The 21,712-nt window shown below is 40.7% G+C and overlaps 1 protein-coding gene across 3 annotated transcripts; it reads right to left on the bottom strand.

Annotated features, from left to right (window-relative positions):
- Nucleotides 1–2,344: 2,344 nt before the first annotated feature.
- Nucleotides 2,345–20,380, bottom strand: LOC147899731 (U1 small nuclear ribonucleoprotein 70 kDa-like). 3 transcript variants are annotated; one of them, XR_015541402.1, is made up of 12 exons: nucleotides 20,025–20,378; nucleotides 19,748–19,862; nucleotides 6,309–6,388; nucleotides 5,855–5,930; nucleotides 5,651–5,715; nucleotides 4,644–4,706; nucleotides 4,042–4,123; nucleotides 3,786–3,948; nucleotides 3,578–3,661; nucleotides 3,104–3,391; nucleotides 2,671–2,952; nucleotides 2,345–2,635 (listed from the first exon to the last, which is right to left on the bottom strand). XR_015541402.1 is itself a non-coding variant. In XM_087377959.1 (12 exons), exons 2-12 carry the CDS (start codon nucleotides 20,121–20,123, stop codon nucleotides 2,910–2,912), a joined length of 1,158 nt encoding a protein of 385 aa, XP_087234085.1. In that variant the 5' UTR covers nucleotides 20,124–20,212; nucleotides 20,276–20,380; the 3' UTR covers nucleotides 2,346–2,909. The 3 variants fall into 3 exon arrangements, 2 of the variants coding, with proteins under 2 accessions (XP_087234085.1, XP_087234084.1); XM_087377959.1 differs by having other exon boundaries at nucleotides 2,346–2,952; nucleotides 20,025–20,212; nucleotides 20,276–20,380; XM_087377958.1 differs by having other exon boundaries at nucleotides 2,346–2,952.
- Nucleotides 20,381–21,712: the final 1,332 nt, after the last annotated feature.

The raw sequence follows: 21,712 nt of genomic DNA, 5'->3' as shown, positions 1-21,712 counted from the left end.
CGGTCTCATGTAGTATCGTTGGTCATGCATCTAATAGACCAACATAGCTCCTAGGTTACATGCAGCTACACCACCCCTCTATAGCCTCTACCAACTCCAACTACAATAGACCAAAGTTTAGGGGACATATCCACCTCCCCTGTAGTACTATGTGTCACATCGCACTACTGGACCTCCTTACCATCGAATCACAACTCTACAGTGTGCCTTGATATTTACGACCAATGAGCCACGTTGGATGGAATTGCCTTCCAGGCCACACAATTAGTAGTCTCCTTCGAGAGACTATAGACTTTTCCACAATCCATCGTGTCTTTTGCAACAACAATTTGAATCCCCCACTCATCTTAGACTAGTCATCACCTCCACTCATCCTAAACTAGTCATCACCTCCACTCTTCTTAACCAATCTCTCTTATGCCCATTATGTTTTTTATAACAACAATTTCCCTCACTCATCTTAGCCTAATCATCACCTCCACTCTTTTTAACCAATGTTCCTTAAGTCCTCTCATTGCCCTCTAGCCTCACCACTGTCATATCCCTTTCCTTAGTCCAAGATCCCTTTTTCTTTACTATTTTCCCCATTGATTTTTTTTCCAAAGAGCCACAAAGAGAAAATACCCCCTAAGCTACTTCAAGTTACTTTCTTGGAAGACCATGTAGTAAAGTTGTCACAATAGCATTGCTCGTGTATGCAATATGCATAATGCCACCTCACAACCCACATTGCTACACAATCACCTATAATTATACACAATAGCTCACAACCCACATTGCTACACAATCACCTATAATTATACACAATAGCTGACCCTTGATTGCTTACACGTGTTACTCACAAACACACATCATGTCATCATTTCATCTTGCTCATTCTTAATTGCATTAAAAAGTGCAACTCTACATTAGTTAGCCTAGTCATACCCATACATCCAATTGGATATTGCAATAATTTAGGAGGACACCTATGTCATTATAACCTCACAAGAACCTTTTGACCAACGTGGCAAAGGTGACCAGCTGAATTTGCTAAATGATGTTCAAGAAATACACCCAAATTTAGGTGCCCATATCTTAGCTTTTTAGTATCCAATTCGTACCCATGGTTTCACATTGAAATCACATGATATTCGCATCATTTTGATGTAGCGACATCTATCATTACACATTGTTATTTATGGCTATGAGTGCATCTATTTGCACTTTTTTTAGCACATCAAGCCATATCTTTTGGTCATCTTGTATTCAATTTCAATGGAATCTTCACCACCACCCTTAGCTATTTCTAGCATATTTGGAAAAAGTCTCACTTGAAAAAAAAAATTGCACTATTTGAAACAATTTATGTTATAGCTTGGCCTCCTTTATTAATTTTAGTTTTATCTTTGCTAGCCTATTTTATTTAGCACAAGGATCGGCCTTTGATACAAGCCTACCATCAATAGTGATAAAAATTATGGTAACTCGACATCACAAACTTGTCAATATCTTCCAATTGAAGAAATTGTTTGTCAAAGACAAGAACCTCCTCCAGCAAGCTCAACAATACCCTAGCCCAAGAAAAGATCTTAGTGAACAACAAGCACATTAGGATGAAAGAACTCAATTGGCACTTGACTTCATCAATTTCAATGTCAAGTATAGCCGCCCAAAGTACTTTATCTACCTTAAAGTCCTTGCAAATCAATTGGTGTCAATTGGATAGTAATCAAAGAGTGAAAGGCTAATTCAATTTGCATTGAACAATCTAACCAAGGACTATGACCAATTTGTTATAGCCATATCACGAAAGACACTTGAAATCATTTCCAACATTCTTATGCACGAGTAGATGCAAAGAAGTTCCACTGAAAATTGAAAATTCAAAAAGCAAGCACTCTTTGCTGAAAGCAAAAGCTTCCAAAGAGATAGAGACAGAAAATCAATATGTCAAGTAGAAACAATCATCAAGCCAAAGGTAGCTATACACTTAGTCTTGGTAGACATTCTCAAAATTACCAAGCAACACCATCTTCCTCACATGATCATTATACTTCTTCCAATTAGAGGGTGACATGGATCCAAGAGGCAAAGGTAACTTTAACATAGGAGGCTATTAGTCCAATGCTTCCAGAAAACCCGCAATTGCAATTACTAGGCTATTCGAAGTCATTTGGAACCCAAATACAAGAAAAAGCAAAGAGACGGTCTTTTTTTCCCAAAATTTGGGATGGTAGACAAGTCTTCTCTTGAGCGAGGAGGTAAGGCTCACAAACTTTGACATGAAAAAAAGCACGGAACCCTGATGCTAAAAGTGCAGGAAGGTAGTTAGAAATACATATCAACTTCAACAAAAGAAGACGTGACAAATGCCGACCTTAAAAAATGTAAAGATCAGTACACCATGAAGATCGCCTTTGAAAATTCAAGATGCACCACTAACATTAAATCAAGCTAGTAATAATCCCAACAAAGTAAGGATTACCAACCAAATGTAGTCATGTCTTTGTTGGCATCAAGAGTGGTGTCAATCCTTCATAGGCATTGAGACAGATTAAAAATTCCAGGACATGAAGCTCACTATTAGCCTTCCCCTGACTCAGTACTTTATATTAGGGCTTCATTATTTTTTAAAAATTAAAGTTTTACTGGCCTTTGATTAGAAAGAGCTTACAATCATATTGTGACAAGAAAACCTCTTTACCCCATTAGCTTCTGCACTGATCCGAGTGGGTCGAAGATGTAAAACGCTTCCAGGCACATGCAAGGACTTTGAACTCTGTGCTTCTTACCATTTGCATCCAAATGATATGGAAAATGATTTCCACCAATAAACAAAGCCACCACAAGTTTGATGCAAATGTGAACGCAAGACAGCTCAGCCAATTGATACCATGTTACTGAGACCAACAATTGCAGAATGGCACTTAATGCCTCACCTCACCTGTAATATCATGTCCTCGTCTGTCTCTGTCACATAACACAGACCCTCAACAGCATAAACAAGCCAGAACACAGAATGTATGACATCTAACCATGCAATATGCAGACCAAAATCACAGGCAGAAGCTAACATACCAAAAAAGCCATGGTCCTCTGGGAACCCAGAAGCATGCCTTACCTCTCACGATCATGTTCATGTGAGTGAGAACGCCCACCACGTTCTTTTTCTTTCTCTCTGTCCCTCTCCCGACCCCGATCTCGGTCGCGGTCATGATGTCTATCACGATCGCGTCCACGTTCACGATCTCTGTCATGATCCCTATCTCCTCGTTCACGATCACGATCTCGGTACCTTTCATGATCTCTTACTCGTTCCCTGTCTCGATCACGGTCTCGTTCCCTGTCGCGTTCACCACGCTCACGATCTACACGATCTACGCGATCTCTGTCACGTCTTTCTGGTTCCCTGAAATCACGAACAAAAAACTTTTTATTATTTTTCCCTAGAGCAACAGCTCCTCCATCCACTTGTCATAGAACCTTTTAACCCATCTTATCACAAATGGCTTAAAATACTGCTTATACAGACAATGTTTACATGCTCACTTTCCAAATGCAAAGAAGACTAGCAATGATCATTTCACTAGCCCACCTTTCCTCGTGACCCCGTTCAGGTTCACGTGGTTTGGGTTCCTCGGTTCTAGACATTGGAGCAGCTGGACCAACTTGAGGTTCCCTGCAAGAAGGGGCACAATAAAGAACTTCAGCTTTGATTTTATTTTAGTCATCCTCCGGAATTTCTGTGCAGTTTGAATTGATACAATATTCAGAGTCTTGACAGACAATTTCAGTTCACAGACCTCCCAGAATATTTCTGATTTACTTCATCACCTCCAACACGAGTGGATCCTAAACCGCCACCAAGCCTTCTTGGTCGCCAGTTTGGAACTGTACGTCCTCTCTCCACATCCACCAGTACCCTCCTATTGTCGATTTTTCGCCCATCAGCTTGCTTGTATGCCGCTGCATCAATACAATGATCAAAGAACCCATACAGACTGCAAATTTTCGAAGGCAAGATCATCTGCAGAAAAAAAATATTAGTCTGCTACATACTTTTCATATCTCGTGTATGCTGGTATTCAATAAAAGCATAGCCCCTTGGCTTGCCAGTTACTTTATCCTGAACAAGCCGGACCTGAAATAAAAACATTTCCACCTTAAGCTTGAAATATCCAAACAACAGGAGACCCTACATGATGCAGCTAGCTATTAAATATGTCAATCAATAGAGACTGGGTAGTCTGACCTGTATGCTGTGGAAGAAATCAAATACTTCATTTTTCATCCTAAAACAGCACAGTAGCGAAGGCACTACAATGCCTCTTCAGCCATGCTCATCTTTTAAGGTTACACATTGGCATGCAAATTTAGCAGTGAATGCACATATGTTGATGGTGATGGCATGATAACCTCCAAGCAGAATTAACTAAACCTCAAGTATTACACTAAAAACCCCTTACCAAATATGAAAATTAAAAGCAGAAGGTTCACTTTTCTTGTGAAATAGAGTAAAGTATACAACTCACAAAACCATGCTTCTGTGCATAGAACTTGTGTCCATGCGTGCCTACCAGGGAATGCCAAGGAAAAAGATTCCAAATAACCACCAAAATTTAAGCCTTCGGCCCATTGTGCATCAAACCTTCAATACTTACCCGCTTAATGGGACCATATGCCTCAAACTCTCTTTTGATTTTGTGCTCCGTTGTTTCATAGCTCTGCAGTTAAGGAAAAATGGCCTTAGAGAAACATCAGTAAAAGAAGAGTATTAGCGCTTACCGAAATAGAAGAAGACCACCCATCCGCTGTACAAAGCTCCAGAAAATGCTAAGCTTTTCTTGTCCTGAAACCAGACTTAGATGGATGTAGAGCTAATTCAAAGAGCATGTTTCTTTTCAACATGTGGTCACCTGCTTGGGAGCAAATTTCTAGGGAATAACTAGAGTCTCAGCACCATTCAGATGGTGTCCTTTTACAAAATTTCAAGTATTCTACAACTCCAAGCACTAGCTCTAGTAACATATACCCAGAAGAAATTTTTCAAACAAAAGGGCTTGAAACAAGGGCTTAGAATATGATGGGACGAGTCTATATCTCCCAACTTATACGAGAAGGGCTGGGAGATTCTGGTAACTATCAGCAGATCTTTGCAGGCTACAACTTGAAACTGTGCTTGTCACATTAACAAAAAGAACATATATGTACAGCTATACTCCAAGCTCTTATGCTTAAGATAATTATCCCGATTTGTGTTTCTAGAGCCATTGCCTGGAAAACTTGAATGACAAGGAATTTGGTGAACAGATTCCAATTGAATCTATTGTGATCTAAGTTGGTCTTAAACACCAGACTTCACTCCCCTACTATGTCTGCATTCAGCATGATGTAGATCTAAACTGATGGAAAATCTTTAATTTTCAATCAATACAAACAGAATGCAATCCATAGTCACGTCTCGCATTGGCTTTGCTCAGAACAAAGAATTGTCAAGGAATATGTCATTTGGCATGTAAGGTAGCACTGTTGATGTACAGACACATAAAATTTCAAAAATTGCAACCAAATGTTCAGAATGAATCATCCTTGTTTATCAGCATCAAAAGAACTAGAATACAAAAAGCAGTACCAAAATAGCCTTCAGAGGCGAAGGTGGCATACTTACAGTTCTAGCAACAAATAAAGTTTTATACGGATCACCTTCAATGGCAGGATCATGATGAGCATCATCTGAAACAATTATCCCTTGATCATCCTTAGTCTCAAGAAAATGCAGAAATATTGTTTTAACAACATGGGGATAAGAGTCCATGTTGAATTAAATTTTTAATGCTAAAGCAGCTATAACAACTCCAACTCCTCTACTTACATTTCTCCAACTCCTCAGCTGCTTTCTCAGCCCCTTTTTCCAGACGAAGGATATGAATGCGAGCTCTTCGCTGTGCCTAAGGAGTTCAACAGCCGAAAAATCATTGTGCTGATTAAAAGTTCAAGACTCAAGAACAGGATCTCCAAGATCTGTATATTTGATACGCTTTATAAAAGTCCCCTAAGCATATAAGAAAGTTGTCACACAACAAGCGGCCTGCAGTGCCTACCAGACACCCCATCGAATAGCCAAACTTCATATTGAGCATCAGTCCTAGCAACCTACCTCTATCAAGAAAGGAAAACATATTGCGAAGATGCACAATGCATGCAAGCCTCAAGGCTTTAATTCTTTAAATGAATTATAGAAATCAATCGAACATATTCTTGTGAATATGAATATTCTCTTCTACACCTGAAGACCATGAGCCAAATTTAGATTTATTAAAACCTACTGAAGTCTCGCCCTTAGTGACTGGTGGAGCATATTCAAGATCACCCGGCTCTGCAAAATTGTTTACGAATTGTGCTATACCTGATAGAATAACACAAACTATGAGATTATGAGAAACATCTCTCTCTCTCTCTCTCTCTCTCTCTCTCTCTCTCTCTCTCTATCTATCTATACGCGCGCGCGCACACACACACAAGGGTTTCCTGAAGATGATGTGTCTATGGTGGATTTTGCAGAAAACTACTCATTCAAGGAAAAAATGAGATACAATCCATGCAAAAGCATTCAAACCAGGTCACTATTCTTGTCCAAATAACATATTTTTTGACAAGAAGTGAGTTTAAGAAAACCATCCATGTCTACGTATCTGATGATAACCTGCATGACACACTATTTGCTCAAGTTATACCCCAAGAGTGTTTAAGGGGAACTCTACATCCAAGAGAGGATCTGCAAGCTATACTCAAGCACACTAGAAGAGGTTCTGCAAGCTATACTCAAGCGCACTAGAGGAGGATGAAGGTCATGTACTACTCTATTGCAGCAATTATAAGCACACCAAAAGGAAGTTTGACATCAAGAACATGCAACATCTTACATCAGGGATATTTGGAAGTTCAGAAAGCAATCATTGGAAACTTTTGAGTTACAAAATAGATAGTCTAAGGGTTTCATAATATGTAATGCATGGCACAGATACTTAGAGCTGCATCATGAAATTAATATGCTTAGCTTTATCAGGTTTGTCTCATATATCTTGGGTCTCCAAAGGACATTAATAGAGCATTTCATTTCATCTACCTCCCACACGCTCCCTCCTATTATGCATTTCATTTCATCTCTCTCTCTCTCTCTCTCTCTCTCTCTCTCTCTCTCTCTCTGTGCCAAGCTGGCTTTTGTAACCCACGATTACATCCTACAAAGAGGCATCATAGATGCCAACGGCAAAGCTCAAACATCCAAAGACACCACGATTCACACGAGACTTATCAAAAATATCACCATCTCGTCCGTCAAAAGAAGAGGAATTCATCTCCAGAATGAGGAATTAATAAACATTCTATTTACCAATAGCTCCAAGGACTTTTGGCAGCAGTTTCTGGAGTGCACAAACCCTGCCTCACCAACTGACACCAAACCTTTCACAACTACCTCACCCTATCTTTTATTCACTCTTCACCACAAGGGATACCAAACATCGAGGGATACCAAACATGCCAGCCTCAAGCTACATAATAGCCGAGCCAAAGATCACAAGGGTTGCACATGCATTTAGCACCCTAGCAAAGCTCTCTGTCTTGTTTGTTAGATTACTAAGGCAAGATTCTCACACTGAGAAACCAGATAAACCAGAGTTTCCGCAACAACAGCGAAACCGGTCATGCTTACGTCCTCAGGATCAAAGATTACAGCAATCAACTCGCAGCAGCAAGAGAAACCATGAATCCAGCAGAAATGGCTTAAGACATCCTGGATGGACTAAAAGAGGGATACGAGAATCTAGTCCAAAGTATTGCCATCCAACGGCAAATTCCGACACTGGAAGAACGTCAGTCAGTTTTACTTGGTGAAGAACTCATGACGCAAGCCATTCATGTACGCAAAGGTCATTCCAATGATCAAGCATTCACAGATTCAAATAGAAGCAGAGGCGGAGGCGGTGGCGGAGCTAGATCATTCCAATGAAGTAATCATCATCAGCAACAAAATCAAAATCAAAGTCTGAATCAGCATCAGCATCATCCTCAGCAACCGAGGAAGATTCCAAGGACGAGGGAATGCATCCACTAACGTGTCAAACATTCAGTGCAACTACTGTCATGAGTTTGAACACCATGAAATAGATTTCAGCAAGAAGCAGTACAATCAAAGTGGTCAATCCAGTAATAATCGAGGGAATTTCTGCGGAAGAGGAAATCATCATGGTGGACATTCTAGTCACAGTCATTATGCAAATGAACTAGGAATATGTTCCTTGCAAAGGAGGAAATGCAGAAGACTGATACAGTGTATCTTGACACAGATCGCAATTCAAAAGAGGATTTCAGCTATCAAGTCGACCAACCAAATCAAGATCCTTGGTACATCGACAACGGTGCATCATCTCATATGACAAAGCATCAAGAATGGTTGACAAAGATGAAACCATTAGAAGGTCAGAAGAATGTCATCTACATGGCAGATAATACACCGAATCCAATTCAAGGTGTTGGCAACTGTCGCATGGCTGCCACGTGTCGAAAGGAGCGTCAAGTACGGGGGTCCCACTCCCCCACCTCCTAGCCACGCATGCCTCCCCATTCCCAAAAAGAGCCGATTGGGATATGGGGAGAGTCTCCTAATGCCCTTCTTACATTCCAGGATCTCCATGATCATCCCATGCTTATGGGATTTCCTTAAGCCCAATTGTCCACGTGTCATATGTGCATCCCAAGGGCCATTAGCCCCTCATTAATCCATTTTAGTCCAAGGTACCATGAGGGGGTTAGGACCACACCAAGACCCATATTGCCAACATACCCCCCAATGGGCCTAACCCACGAATAGAGCTTGACTAGTCAAGAAGTGCTGCACACCCACTAAGGGCCCGAACAGCCTAATAATGGCGATTACCACACGAAGGGCCGAATCAACCAATCAATCACTAGCTAACTCACGAAACACTGACGCAGGCTATCAATTCCTACGCCAGCCTTCAAATCACAAGACAATACATACACAGGTCCTTACTTTCTGTATACGCCACGTGCAACTTTCTGAACAATTACCGCCATTTGTCATTTCCACACAGTCAACCGCCGCAGCTTTTCACAAACAATCACCGCACCACATGTCGTCTCCACAATCCGCAAAGCCATCCCTGCTCTGATACCACTGTTGACAGCCGTCGCATGGCTGTCACGTGTCGAAAGGAGCGTCGAGTACGAGAGGTCCCGTCGCATGGCTGCCACATGTCGAAAGGAGCGTCGAGTACGGGGGGTCTCACTCCCCTAGCTCCTAGCCACGCATGCCTCTCCATTCCCAAAAAGAGCCGGCTGGGATATGGGAAGAATCTCCTAATGCCCTTCTTATATTCCAGGATCTCCATGATCATCCCATGCTTATGGGATTTCCTTAAGCCCAATTGTCCACGTGTCATCTGTGCATCCTAAGGGCCATTAGCCCCTCATTAATCAATTTTAGTCCAAGGTACCATGAGGGGGTTAGAACCACACCAAGGCCCATATTGCCAACACAAGGGACATGCATTGTCCCTATGAACAATCTCACTGGTACAAAAGGATTGGTGAAAGATGTACTCTATGTTCCGAAGTTCAGCAAGAACCTCTTGTCAGTAGGTCAAATGACGGAACACAACTACCAGTCATCTTCGACAGAAATGAATGCACTATCAAAGACAAATCCAGAGAATTTCATTTAGTAGGAGAAGCAGTCAAGGAAGGGCGCTTGTTCAAAATGCTAGCCACAGTGCTAGATTTGCATGCCATGTCAACTCAACTACAATAGATGCCACTTTTCCCAAAATGGCACAAGAGATATTTAGAAATCCAATACTTGAAAAAAAAACTCATGAAACATAGTGCATAGACATTTGATATTTCACTTAGAACTTGAAGTTGGATGCTTGAAACAACATATTACTAATTTCTAAATCAGAAAATTAACAACACACCATTGTAGATTCAAGCATCAATGGTCATATTTCAGAATTGAGAAAGATACATGGAATCATGAATCATGATTCATGTCCGTGCTGTACTTGGACGGGCTAAAGACAAATATACAGCTGAAGATCGATTTCAGCATACGGGCGGCGATTTGAAATGTACGAGCGGGAGAAAATGCAATGCAACACCATATTTTCCAAAATCGGGGCAAATTAGGGTTTTTTTTAGCCCCAAAACGTGGGTCTCAAGACTGCAACATTTCGGACCTACTAGGCCCAAGTGCACTCCTCATTAACCCACCAGCCAAAAGACCTTGAAGTGTGTGCCAATCAGCCCATGCAGCAAAGGAGTGATCCATACAACAGCAAAACCGATCCACACAATCATTAATGAGGCCGTACAGCAACAAAAACAAGTCCGTACAATAATAATTAGGCCATACAGCAACAAATGGAGACACCTTGGGATGTGTGCCGAGAGAGAGAGAGAGAGAGAGAGAGAGAGAGGAACCTCGAAATAAATGATGGCGAGAAGAGGAAGAGGCGTGAAAATCCATACAATGGTGAGAATTCCCCCAAGGTTGAGTGTAAGGGGATGGAGACAAGGGTGCATGGGTTTGTGCCACATGGCAAATTTACCGCCCCTTCAATAAAGTCCTAACCCACTACAACAATGACACACTTAAAAACTCTAACCCACCTTTCCAATGACACATTGGTTTCAATTGGGCCCAACAAGTAGACCCCTCTTTTCTAGCCTTAGCCTAGCCTAGTGGGTGCACCTAGGCATTGGATGCATTTCTAGACACTTCTGGGAATTCTCACTTCCGCTAGGCTAGCCCCCCAAGCCAAAGGTAGTCACGGTTACAAAATTGGGACTTCTAGGAATTATCACTTCTCCTAGGCTAGTACCCCAAGCCACAGGTAGTCACAATTACAAAATTCAACATGCTTTGAGCATCGCCATCGGATAGATGCAGGTCTTGTCCCATCAATTGAGAATTAAGGCAAGGAGAGCCACAAGTACCCCCAAAGAGCAACGAATCTGTAGACTATGCACCTTGGAGAAGGTGGAGACAAAGAAGCACTTCCTATGTACTTGCCCTGTATACTAGGACGATATCATTGCTTATTCCAAGGGGGCACGGGTTGGGGCATCTCTTGGCTGATTCACTTCCAATATCAGGTCTGCGTTGGTCTCTATTTGATGGGGATGCAACGGCATAGAGAGACCTTGTTGTGCCACATCAAAGAGCAGGAGGACACGCTGACACCTGAGACCGAGTTAGAATGAGCCCAACGACATGTTACAGATTTTTACACATTTGAGTCTGCCCCTGGACATAGCGGAGCTTAAGAGGAGGAGATAGATGACATGAAGGCTGAGTGGGTCAGTGGGGATAGACTATATGAAACCTTTGCCCCCACTTCAAGGATGACCACCATCAAATGTGTTATTTCATTGGTTGCTCATTTGGGATGAAAAGTAAATCAGTTGGACGACAAAGTATGCAAGACGGATAAAGCACTTTGTGGGCTCAAACAAGCCCCACGGGCTTGGTATGACAAGATTCATTCATATTTGAGCAGTCAAAGTCTACAAAAAGTCCAAGTGAAAGTACCCTTTATGTGAAGGACCAAAGGGATTTGCTATTTGTCGTCCTTTATGTTAAAGATATGCTGCTCACAGGCACAAGTGAAGAGAAAATTGCAGATTTCAAGACTGATCTTAAAGCTTCATTTGAGACGTTTGATCGAGAGCTGTTACACTACTATCTTGGGACTGCTGTTTCAGAACTGCAAGACCATTTCTACTCTGGGCTGAGGCTATCCATGCAAGATGCATTTAAACCATTTGATGCATTCGAATCATCTGATGCTATCCATGCATGATGCATTGAACCACTTGAACCATTCGATCCTGTTACATACAGTCAGGCTGTTGGATGTCTCAGTTCTCTCTACAATATACGTCCAAATATCCAGTTCAGTCTATCCACATAAGCAAGTATATGCACAGCCCAAAGACACAGCATTGGAATGTTGTAAAGGGTGTTTTCAGATATCTGCAGGGTACTCAGTTTCTCTATGCCAGGGGGGATGACTCTGAGTTGCATGACTTCAGGGAGCTGGTGATTATGATTCCAGGTACTCCACTAGTGGCAACTGTTACTTTACTAGCAATTCATGCATTTCTTGTTTGAACAAGAGACAATCCACTCTGGCAACATCATCATGTGAAGCTGAGTACTGGGCAGCCTTCACTACTACAGTAGAATGTGTCAGCCATCTATTCCATTCTCATTGACAGTCAGAGTGCAAATTGCAGTGAGTACGGAATCCTATGTCTGGCACACTGAGAGATCAGTTTGACTACTGTCCTACACATCACAATGTTGCAAATTTGTTCACTAAGGCCTTACATTGAATAAAGTTTGAAGCCTTCTGCAAAGCTTTAGGTAATCTTTCACCTTGTACATGCTTACACTATCATACTTTGGAGATTTGTAGGATGTTGGTAATGGGTTAGTGTAAACACCTTACCCTAGGCGCAATTGTATCTCCACTTAGGTTTTTTTCCCCCTTGGGCTATTAGGGTTTTCATTTTGCATTGAGGGTACATAACCCCGGTCCCCAAATTTTGTTGTACTCTTTCATTCAAGCTATAGTTCGAGACTCCACTCTATGTTCTCCGTCCCCTTGAGGACACGTACTGGCATTACTTTCACTCCTTGCATGCCACATGGGCTGAATAATCTGTTGAAAGACATTGGTAAGTTGGATTGGGTGGAGCCTTCCATTGATATGGGCAATCATGTTGTCACTTTCATCACTCACCACCATTATACACACACACACACACACCTTTGTAAGAGTAGAATATATCCAATCGTACAAATTCATATTATTTTTTTTCTGAAGTCCAAAAAATAAAAGAGAGAACAAAATATTATATTTTTGCTATTTTTTGCAACATATCCCCAAAGAATCTACTGAAGCATTCTAACCCACGTGTTGCTTATAATTTCATCATGTTGAAGCAGCTTTGTAAGTAAAAAAGTTATTGTTTCTTCTAAGTGGGATGCATGGCATGAACGTAACTCTACAGGGGCTTAAAGACTTAAGTCCACTATTCTGGATAACATAATTTGGGATGATGTTGGCGTATTGCTTGAGGTCAATAACCCTATTCTCACTATGTTGAGGTTTTTTTATGGGGATAACCCTTGTATTGGAAAGGTGTATGAACCGTATACGATGATTGAGACGATTCAAAGTGTAGATGCTTTGTATGGTTCGAGGGAGGAGTTGAGGGCAGATATCATTCACCTTGTGGAGGTTGCAGCCTCTGCTTGGGATCTAGAGCTCCAAGGAAAAGGACAAGAAATGGATATAGAGGTGGTGCAAAGATGGGAGATAGTAGCAAGATGACTCTCTCACATGCACATGATGGAAGGAAAGTGTGGAAGGGTTGTCATATTACAGGCAACAAATAAGAGTGGTTGGTTTGAAGGATGCCATCATGACAGGTTTAAGATTTCCTCCATTCATTGATAGGAGGACTATGGGGCAAATGCTCCATTGTTGCACAGTTTGGTCATTCACATACTTAGCCAATGCGCTAGATCTTTGCGTGGAGCGATTTTGGAAACATTGTATCTAGAAGAGGATCAAGCTTGGGGATCAAAAGGCAAATAATCTTGTATTTGTTAATGCAACATTGGATCTGACTAGCAAGTTTAGGGCAAAGTGCACTTTTGAACAATATATTGAATTTCGACCTAAAAAGGATGATGACAATGATGGGGCAGAGCGTGCTCCTCAGCATGAGGACAATGATGAGGCGCAAGGCCATGATGATGAGGCTCTAGAAGAGGAGGGGGAGGCATGTATCACTATCCCACCTTCAAATACTTAGGGCTGACTGCCTGACTGTATCTTTTTTTTTATATCATGTACTTGACTCTCGAGTCAATTTTTCCTATTTTTGTATTAAGGGCTTAAGGCGAGACTGCATGCATGGCCCCATGTTCTCGTATTTTGCATATTTATATGCTCCCTGATCTATTTGGCATTATGCACATTGCAAACATCTTTCCTACGCCAGTTTCCCCCATCAATCTCAAGCCTCATACTTCTCCACCTCACAACCTAGCCTCGACAACTCGGCAGGATGATATCCCAAGTGACAAGGTCACATCTGGCACTAACACTGATGAGGGAGGGGAGAGTACAAAGGTAGAGAATATGCAAAATCACGATGTTTCAGCCAACGAAGACACAGGGAAACAGATCACCTTGGAACCTGACACAGGTCTAGGTCTAGCCAATTCAGAGGAAGCTACAGCAGAAGTGTAAAGAATAGCAGCTGAGGCAGAAAGGGAGGTCTAAACCACTGCTGTCACCTCTGAGGCTCTAAATCCAGGCACACAATGTACATTTCAGTTTTTTATACCTAGATGAATCCAGGAACATTCCCAAACTCATCCTCTAAAAACACAACATAGTGCAGTTTCAATCTCATGATAGTACATTTCAGTTTTCTATGGAATTTTGTGTTTTTTTAAAAGTTTAAAGCTGAAATAGAAAGTTTAGAGCTTATAAAAGTGATTCTATTTTCATACTTGGTATATTTCCATTCGATTTGATGACAAGGCATTCCTATTCCCCATCCCAAAACGTTCCCATTCTTGCATTAGACTTCTAAAAACTATGCTAACCAATCCTTTGCCTTGGCCTATAAATAGGCCCTTCATTGGCCTTTTCTCTACCCTTCCAGGGCTTGCTTCTACCCCCAATAAGCAAGCCTTCCTCCAAGGCAATATACTACACCACACAATTCCATACTCACGTATACCATACCAATTGCCCACATGGCAACCTTCTCTCTTTCTCTCTCTCTCTCTCTCTCTCTCTCTCTCTCTCTCTCTCTCTCATATCAATTCATGTGGTAGCTTCCTTTCATGTCCGCATGGCCTCTCTCACATCCCATACCCTCTTGCAGGTCATCCTCCCTATATCCTCCTTGTATGCAATGGGGAGGTGAATCCTAATAGAGATCCTAGTCAACTGTGAGAGGAATAATAATAATACAGGGAGTCTTTTATAAGAATGACAATAAAGATGAGACACCCATGATAAGACTTACGATTGGCGATGGCAACCCTATTATGATTAGCATCAGACACATCAAGGCTTACCATTCCAACCTTTGCATCTTCGATTATATATACTAAAACCATTAAGATAAAAGGTAGCTTAAAAAGGTTGAGAGTTGCTCAAGTTAAGAGCACTTGGTTTGATCCATGGAAAGAATTAACCCTAAATTTTCAAGATTTAAAAAGGAAAAGAAAGAACATAAGATTATGAAAACAAGATTAGGTCAATAGTTGCCAATTGAGGTATGTAGCCCTAAAGTTGATCATGGAAATTAGCGGACCTAGCAAGATAACTTGTTCTCTAGATGACTTATATCACCCTTGTTTTCATGCTAATAACTGAAAGTGAGACTCAAGGAATGAGTTATCAATTGAGTGATGCAACTCTAAAGTCAATCATGCAAACTAGAGGACTCAGCAAGATAACTTGTTCTCTAGATGACGTATATCACCCTCATTTTCATGTCAATAACTGAATATGAGAGAGTTGGACAGCTCGTCATCCATGAGTTTCCAATTGGTTCGATGTCCCATGCTTCACTCCAATTTGATGTAGGATAAGAATCAAGAAGTTTAGGATAGCAAATTTTATCAACTTCAGAAAAAAAATACATACATATGTATGTATGTATGTATGTATGTATGTATATGTATGTATGTATGTATGTATGTGTACATATATACATATGTATATATGTAATACATATATACAATGTATTATGTGAATAGGTGAACTTTGTGATTTGTTGAGAAAAATGTATATTGTGAAAAGTGGATCCATGTATACATACATACATATATATACATATATGTGTATATGTATATACATACATGTACATACACACACATACACACACACACACACACACACACACACATATATATACCTTTGTAAGACTAGAATAAGTCCAATCATACAAATTTAGATTTTTTGTTGTTCTAAAGACCAAAAATCTACACAGAAAATAAAAGAGAAAATGAAAGAGAAGAAAAAATTGGTAAACAAAAACTTTTATGAAAAACAAAAGGAAGACATACTTAGCAAGATATATGTATACATACATACATACATACATATATATGTACATATGTATGTACATATACATATATATATGTCTGTATGTATGTATACAAGGATCCACTTTTCACACAATACATGTATATATATATATATATATATATATATATATGTATGTGTATGTATATACATACACATACATATATATATACATGTACTGTGTGAGTTTTGTGATTTGTTGAGAAAAATATACTGTGTAAAAAGTGGATCCCTCGATACAGTGAAAAGTGGATACCTGGATGCATACACACACAAACATATATATGCATATGTATATATGTATACATACATGTATGTGTATATGAATCTATATATGTACGTATACATATACATACATATATATATATGTATACATACATGTATGTGTATATGAATATATATATGTATGTATATGTATGTATACATACATACATACATACATACATACATACATACACATATGTATACATACATATATATATGTATACATATACACATACGCGTATGTATACATATATACATATATATGTGTGTGTATGTATGTATCTAGGGATCCGCTTTTCACACAATACAATTTTTCTCAACAAATCACAAAACTCACCTATTCAGCCTCCCGAATTCAAAAATCTATATAGAACGACCTACTTCAATTGGTTCACACTCCTAATTTTTGAGAGAAAATTATGATAGGGTTAGATTGGGAGGCTGACAAAGGGAGGCAAGAGAGGCAAAGGGACCTCCATGCTCCTTCTCTATCACCTTACCCTCCATGCTCATTCTCCATCACCTTACCCTCCAGCCCTCTCAGTCTCCCGTCTCTTTCTCTCTCCCTTCCCTCTCCCTCCGCCTCCCCTTTCCCTCACCCAACAGCCCTGGAGCCCCTTTTCTCTCCCCCCTCTCTCCCTTCCCTCTCCCTCCGCCTCCCCCTTCCCTCACCCAGCTGCCCCTTCTCTCTCCCCCTCTCTCCCTTACTTCTCCCTCCACCTCCCCCTTCCGCTATACTAGCTCGCCTTCCCAACCCTTCTTTATACCGTGCACAAACGGGGACATGTGGCAAAACATCGACATACGAATCAACCTTACCTTAATTTTTGTCCCTTTTCTACCACTCCCCCCCGTGCGCGAGACTTCCATGGATTTTTTGTATCATAGGGCACCTATTGTATGTATGAATGTGTTGAGTTTGGGCACAATCATGGATTCATCTATATATGTATGTGTGAGTGTATATACCTAGATGAATCCAGGAACATTCCCAAACTCATCCTCTAAAAACATAACATAGTGCAGTTTCAATCTCATGATAGTCACTCACAAGGTTGAAAACCATAAACTCCATCATGCATAGCAGGGACTAGCTACTATGACATCCCCACTGACGTCATCAGCGCCCAACAGTGTGTGTAGACCATAGTATAAAAATATGCTCTCACACATACAAATCCACACACCCACACATATTTGAGCATCCATTTATACAAAGTCTTCGTACTGAGTTTCTGTCGGCACTCCGGAGGTGAAGGGCAGACTCAGCCATGACGAAGGCTAGCACTAAAGGAGAAGGTTAATCAAAAGGTAGTCCAAAATCTCTTCATTCAAGCTACAGCTGCTTGTGAAGTCTAAACGTTTTCATTTTAGTCTCTCCCCAACGAGCATCTAAATCTAAATCTAGCTGATAGGGCAACGCACCATTTAAGATAGAAAGAATTATCACAATACCAGCATGCCGCAACTTGAACGAAAACTTCACAAGGTGAAATTTGTATGTCCGCTGATGTGTGTGTGTGTGTGTGTGTGTGTATAAAAATCCCACATTGTGACCAAACTCATCCTCTAAAAACGCTATTACACAGTGTGGAGTTTCAATCTCATGATAGTCACTTGTAAGGCTGAAAACAATAAACTTCACGACGCATAGCAAGGACTATCTAATATGACATCTCATAACATATTTTCTCAACTTAGGGGGAAATTTAAAGTGAAACAAAAAAGGGTATCTATATAATAACAGCAATGATATTGAGCCCTTACATATGCAATTTCAATAATTCATCTTTGGAACTATTTTGCTTAAGGGGTTGAAAATGTTAGCTTGATAATTTCAAGGCGACTAACTAAGGGTAGGTTGATAACCTAGGTTGAGACCTAGGCTAGCAGATGGGCTTTGGACACATTCCAGTGGCTATCATAACTATGAAGTTAGGACATTATGGACAATATCAACAAGCCGCAACTTTGATAAGAAATCACAATATGCAATTCCCAACCAAACTAACAATATACTTTTAACCTCAAGAGTTATCCCTCAGGTTGGAAACACTAGGCTCCAACACGCATAGCAATGCCAAGCTACTAGACATCCTAGCAATATGATCAAGCCATATCATAGAAACACTTGCTCTCACACATACCCATGTGTTACACACACAGGAAATATTCCACAATCTCTTCATCTAAGCTGCAATTGCCTATGAAGACGAAAGTATTTCATGTTAGTCCCTCCCAGACAAGCTTTTTAAGCCCCCTCCTAGACAAGCTCTTTAGGCCCCCTATCCCCAATTATTGTAATATCAACAAGCCACGAACCCTTCCCAATAATTAATTTGCATGATCTCCAATGCAAAAACATAATTCAAGAGTAAAGCCAACCTTGTACATTGAAAACAGAACAAACAATGCATATTTAACATCATGCCAACCACCTTAAGGTTAAACACTCTGATACGTGACCCCGATCCATGGAGACTTCAAATAATGAACTGAAGTCAGCTGAGACCTTGAAGTGTATATGCAACTCCGTGAAAATTTATGTTCAAAGGTCAAGAGGTCTTTCCTTTCCCCACTTGCTGAAAAGTATGTATAACCCTAATCTTTAGGGAAAGTAACTATGATCATTTCCTTTATGTGCTAAAAAGATTTCTGGCAATAGTGTAAATATGAGGATGATTTACAATAACTAAAAATAGGTCTTGATAGCATCTATCCAAGGCAAGCTGGTATAAAGATTTTATATTATCGAAAACATGTTGCATTAAAGCCATTGTTGCATTACTCTTAAAGCCAGGACGCAAGGATCACCAATTACAGCGTGTTAAGCATGAGTGATCAGAGGCATGTAAGTTGATTGGGGATGAGCAAAAAGCCGCTAGGTGGATTGTATGTAATAACCGCAGTTGCACTGCCTTGACTAAGAATCCGGTTTCAAATGCCCGCATACATATTGACACAAAACCTCAAGTCACAAAGGAATGCAACTTGATATTGTCTAAGGAGAACCAAGCAGGAAACTCTCCATGTTCAACATCAAATGTCAGAAAACGAGATGGGAAAATGCATGACAGCACCAGCTCCCAAAGGTCGTATGGTGACACCAGCATTGCTTACTAATAATTCTCAACATGAAAGAGCAAAAAGTGCTCTGTTATCATGTGGATAGTCAGAGGTACAACAACACGTGTGATTTTTAAAAAAAATTGGGCCGATTAGTAAAATTTGGGGGGATAGCAAAACCAGTTAGCGTGGTAACAAGGCTAAAATTGTCCACGTCGAGTACCCGCCTGTGTATGGAGGGCATCTCCGCTTCTCCGGAGGTATTTTGAATTCCAAGGGTCCCCGCGGCTCAAATAATTTCAAAAGGTTCGCCGTGAGACCCGTAGGGTGACTTTGACCTATCTGCGCAAAATTCAAACCAAGATATTGGAATCTCGAGACCTCTCCGCCGCACTAATTACCACGACATTGTGAATGCACAGCAACACAAAAGACCCCTCCAAAAGGCGCAGAAGGAGGGATGAAGTTAAAGCAACTCCTGGGATCTGAGAAAGTTGTGTTTACCAGCTTTAGTTGCTGGACAGTTGCTCGATTCTGGGCCTTGGTTCGGCCAGGAGGCCCAGCCATGTCCTTGCGCATGTACACATCTCCAAAGTCGCCCATCTCGTGAGCCTCAGCTTTGGCCTCAACACTCAAAGCTCGCTTCCAAGAGACAATCAAGGCGAGACTGAAATTTAGGAATTACAGAGTCCCTAGGAGATCGTGGGTGGTTTAGGGTTTAAGACGTGGTTTTCAACTCCTCCATGACAATGGACATAGCTTATCTTTGAGCCCACTGGTTCGAAGGTCCTACAAGCCTATTGAAATAAAGTGAAGTTGCAACACTAGCATTCAAAGAGTCATTCCTATCCCAACTCCAAGATGTTGCTCCTCAACGTAGAAGAAGAATCCCATTGGTGAGGAGAGAGAGCAATCATGACAGACTTGCCATAAATAAGTCTTTCAAAAAATTAAAGAGAAGTAGGAAGGAAAGATCTCAAGGTTGACTCGAGATGGATTCGCTTGCAAAAGGTAGGGTAAATTTGGTCTGATGAGGCATGGGAATCAATGAATGAAATCCACTAGTCAAAGGCTTTTTTAAGGGAAGTCACGAGTGTCTAAGGATGCTAGGGAAGATGAAAGAGAAGGGTGTGGCAAGTAGGGTTACGCAGCAGTGTGAACAGTGCAATGTTGAAAATGAGTGTGAAAATAAGTGTACTTTAAAAAGGGGTTATTGCCCTAAAAAAACTTTATTTTAAAAAAATAAATTTTAAATTAATTAAAACCATAAATTATTAAATTTATTGCTCTCTCTCTCTCTCTCTCTCTCTCTCTCTCTCTCTCTCTCTCTCTCTCTCTCTCTCTCTCTCTCTCTCTCTCTATCTATCTATCTATTCCTCCCTATTAAGGGCATTAGCAATTAGCAACAAATCCTGCCATGGGTCCTTTATTGCGCAATAACTAAATGGGCTTTTGAGAGTTCTAAATCTCAACAAGTACAAAAGTATGTTCAATAGGAAAAGTGTGACTCCTAAGTTTACAAATTCTTCAATCATGATATCATCATGTTTGTCTAACGTGTAAATTCTTCAATTATGATATCATTGTGGTTGTCTAACCCCTACTTTCCCCTAATTAAATTTTTTTTTAATCCTTTGAATTTCATCTAATTTCCCCTACTTTTATCACTCTTTTCTCCCTAATTTCCTTTCTTATTAATAAAACTCTCCTTTCTTATTTAATTTCCTTGCTTTTCCTACACATTTTTTATTTAACCCCACGTAGTTTAAACCTACTAAACTATTCCTAACCCCCAACTATCACGCTTCTCTACCCCAACTGTCACACTTCCCCAAAATCTATAATAAACCGACTCGGTTCCCCCGCTCCCCTAACCTTTCCACTACCATTCACCTCCTATTTAAATAACACGCTCCCTTACCTCATTACTCCAAAACCATACAGTCACTTGCTCCCCTTGCTACGCTACCTTTCTCCTGCCTTCCTCGCTGTCTCACTGCCCTCTGACTATCCACGCTCTCTCAGACTCTCAACAGCATGACTCTCGTCACCATCCGCCGCTGTGCTGCTCAGTCTACTCTCTGCCTCTTCACTCTGGCCGCTTCTAATAGCTGCCCCTTCTAGGATCACAAAGGTTGTATCTCGATCCCTGCGCGCCTCCACATTGTCTACAACAATCACCACGAGTCGAA

The sequence above is a fragment of the Dipteris shenzhenensis genome, chromosome 8 (assembly GCF_047967505.1).
Source record: "Dipteris shenzhenensis isolate YYH24624 ecotype China chromosome 8, Dip_SZ_1.0, whole genome shotgun sequence".
In the NCBI taxonomy this organism is placed as follows: domain Eukaryota; kingdom Viridiplantae; phylum Streptophyta; class Polypodiopsida; order Gleicheniales; family Dipteridaceae; genus Dipteris; species Dipteris shenzhenensis.
The sequence above is the reverse complement of the archived record's forward strand: the minus strand, read 5'-3'. Positions and strand labels throughout refer to the sequence as shown.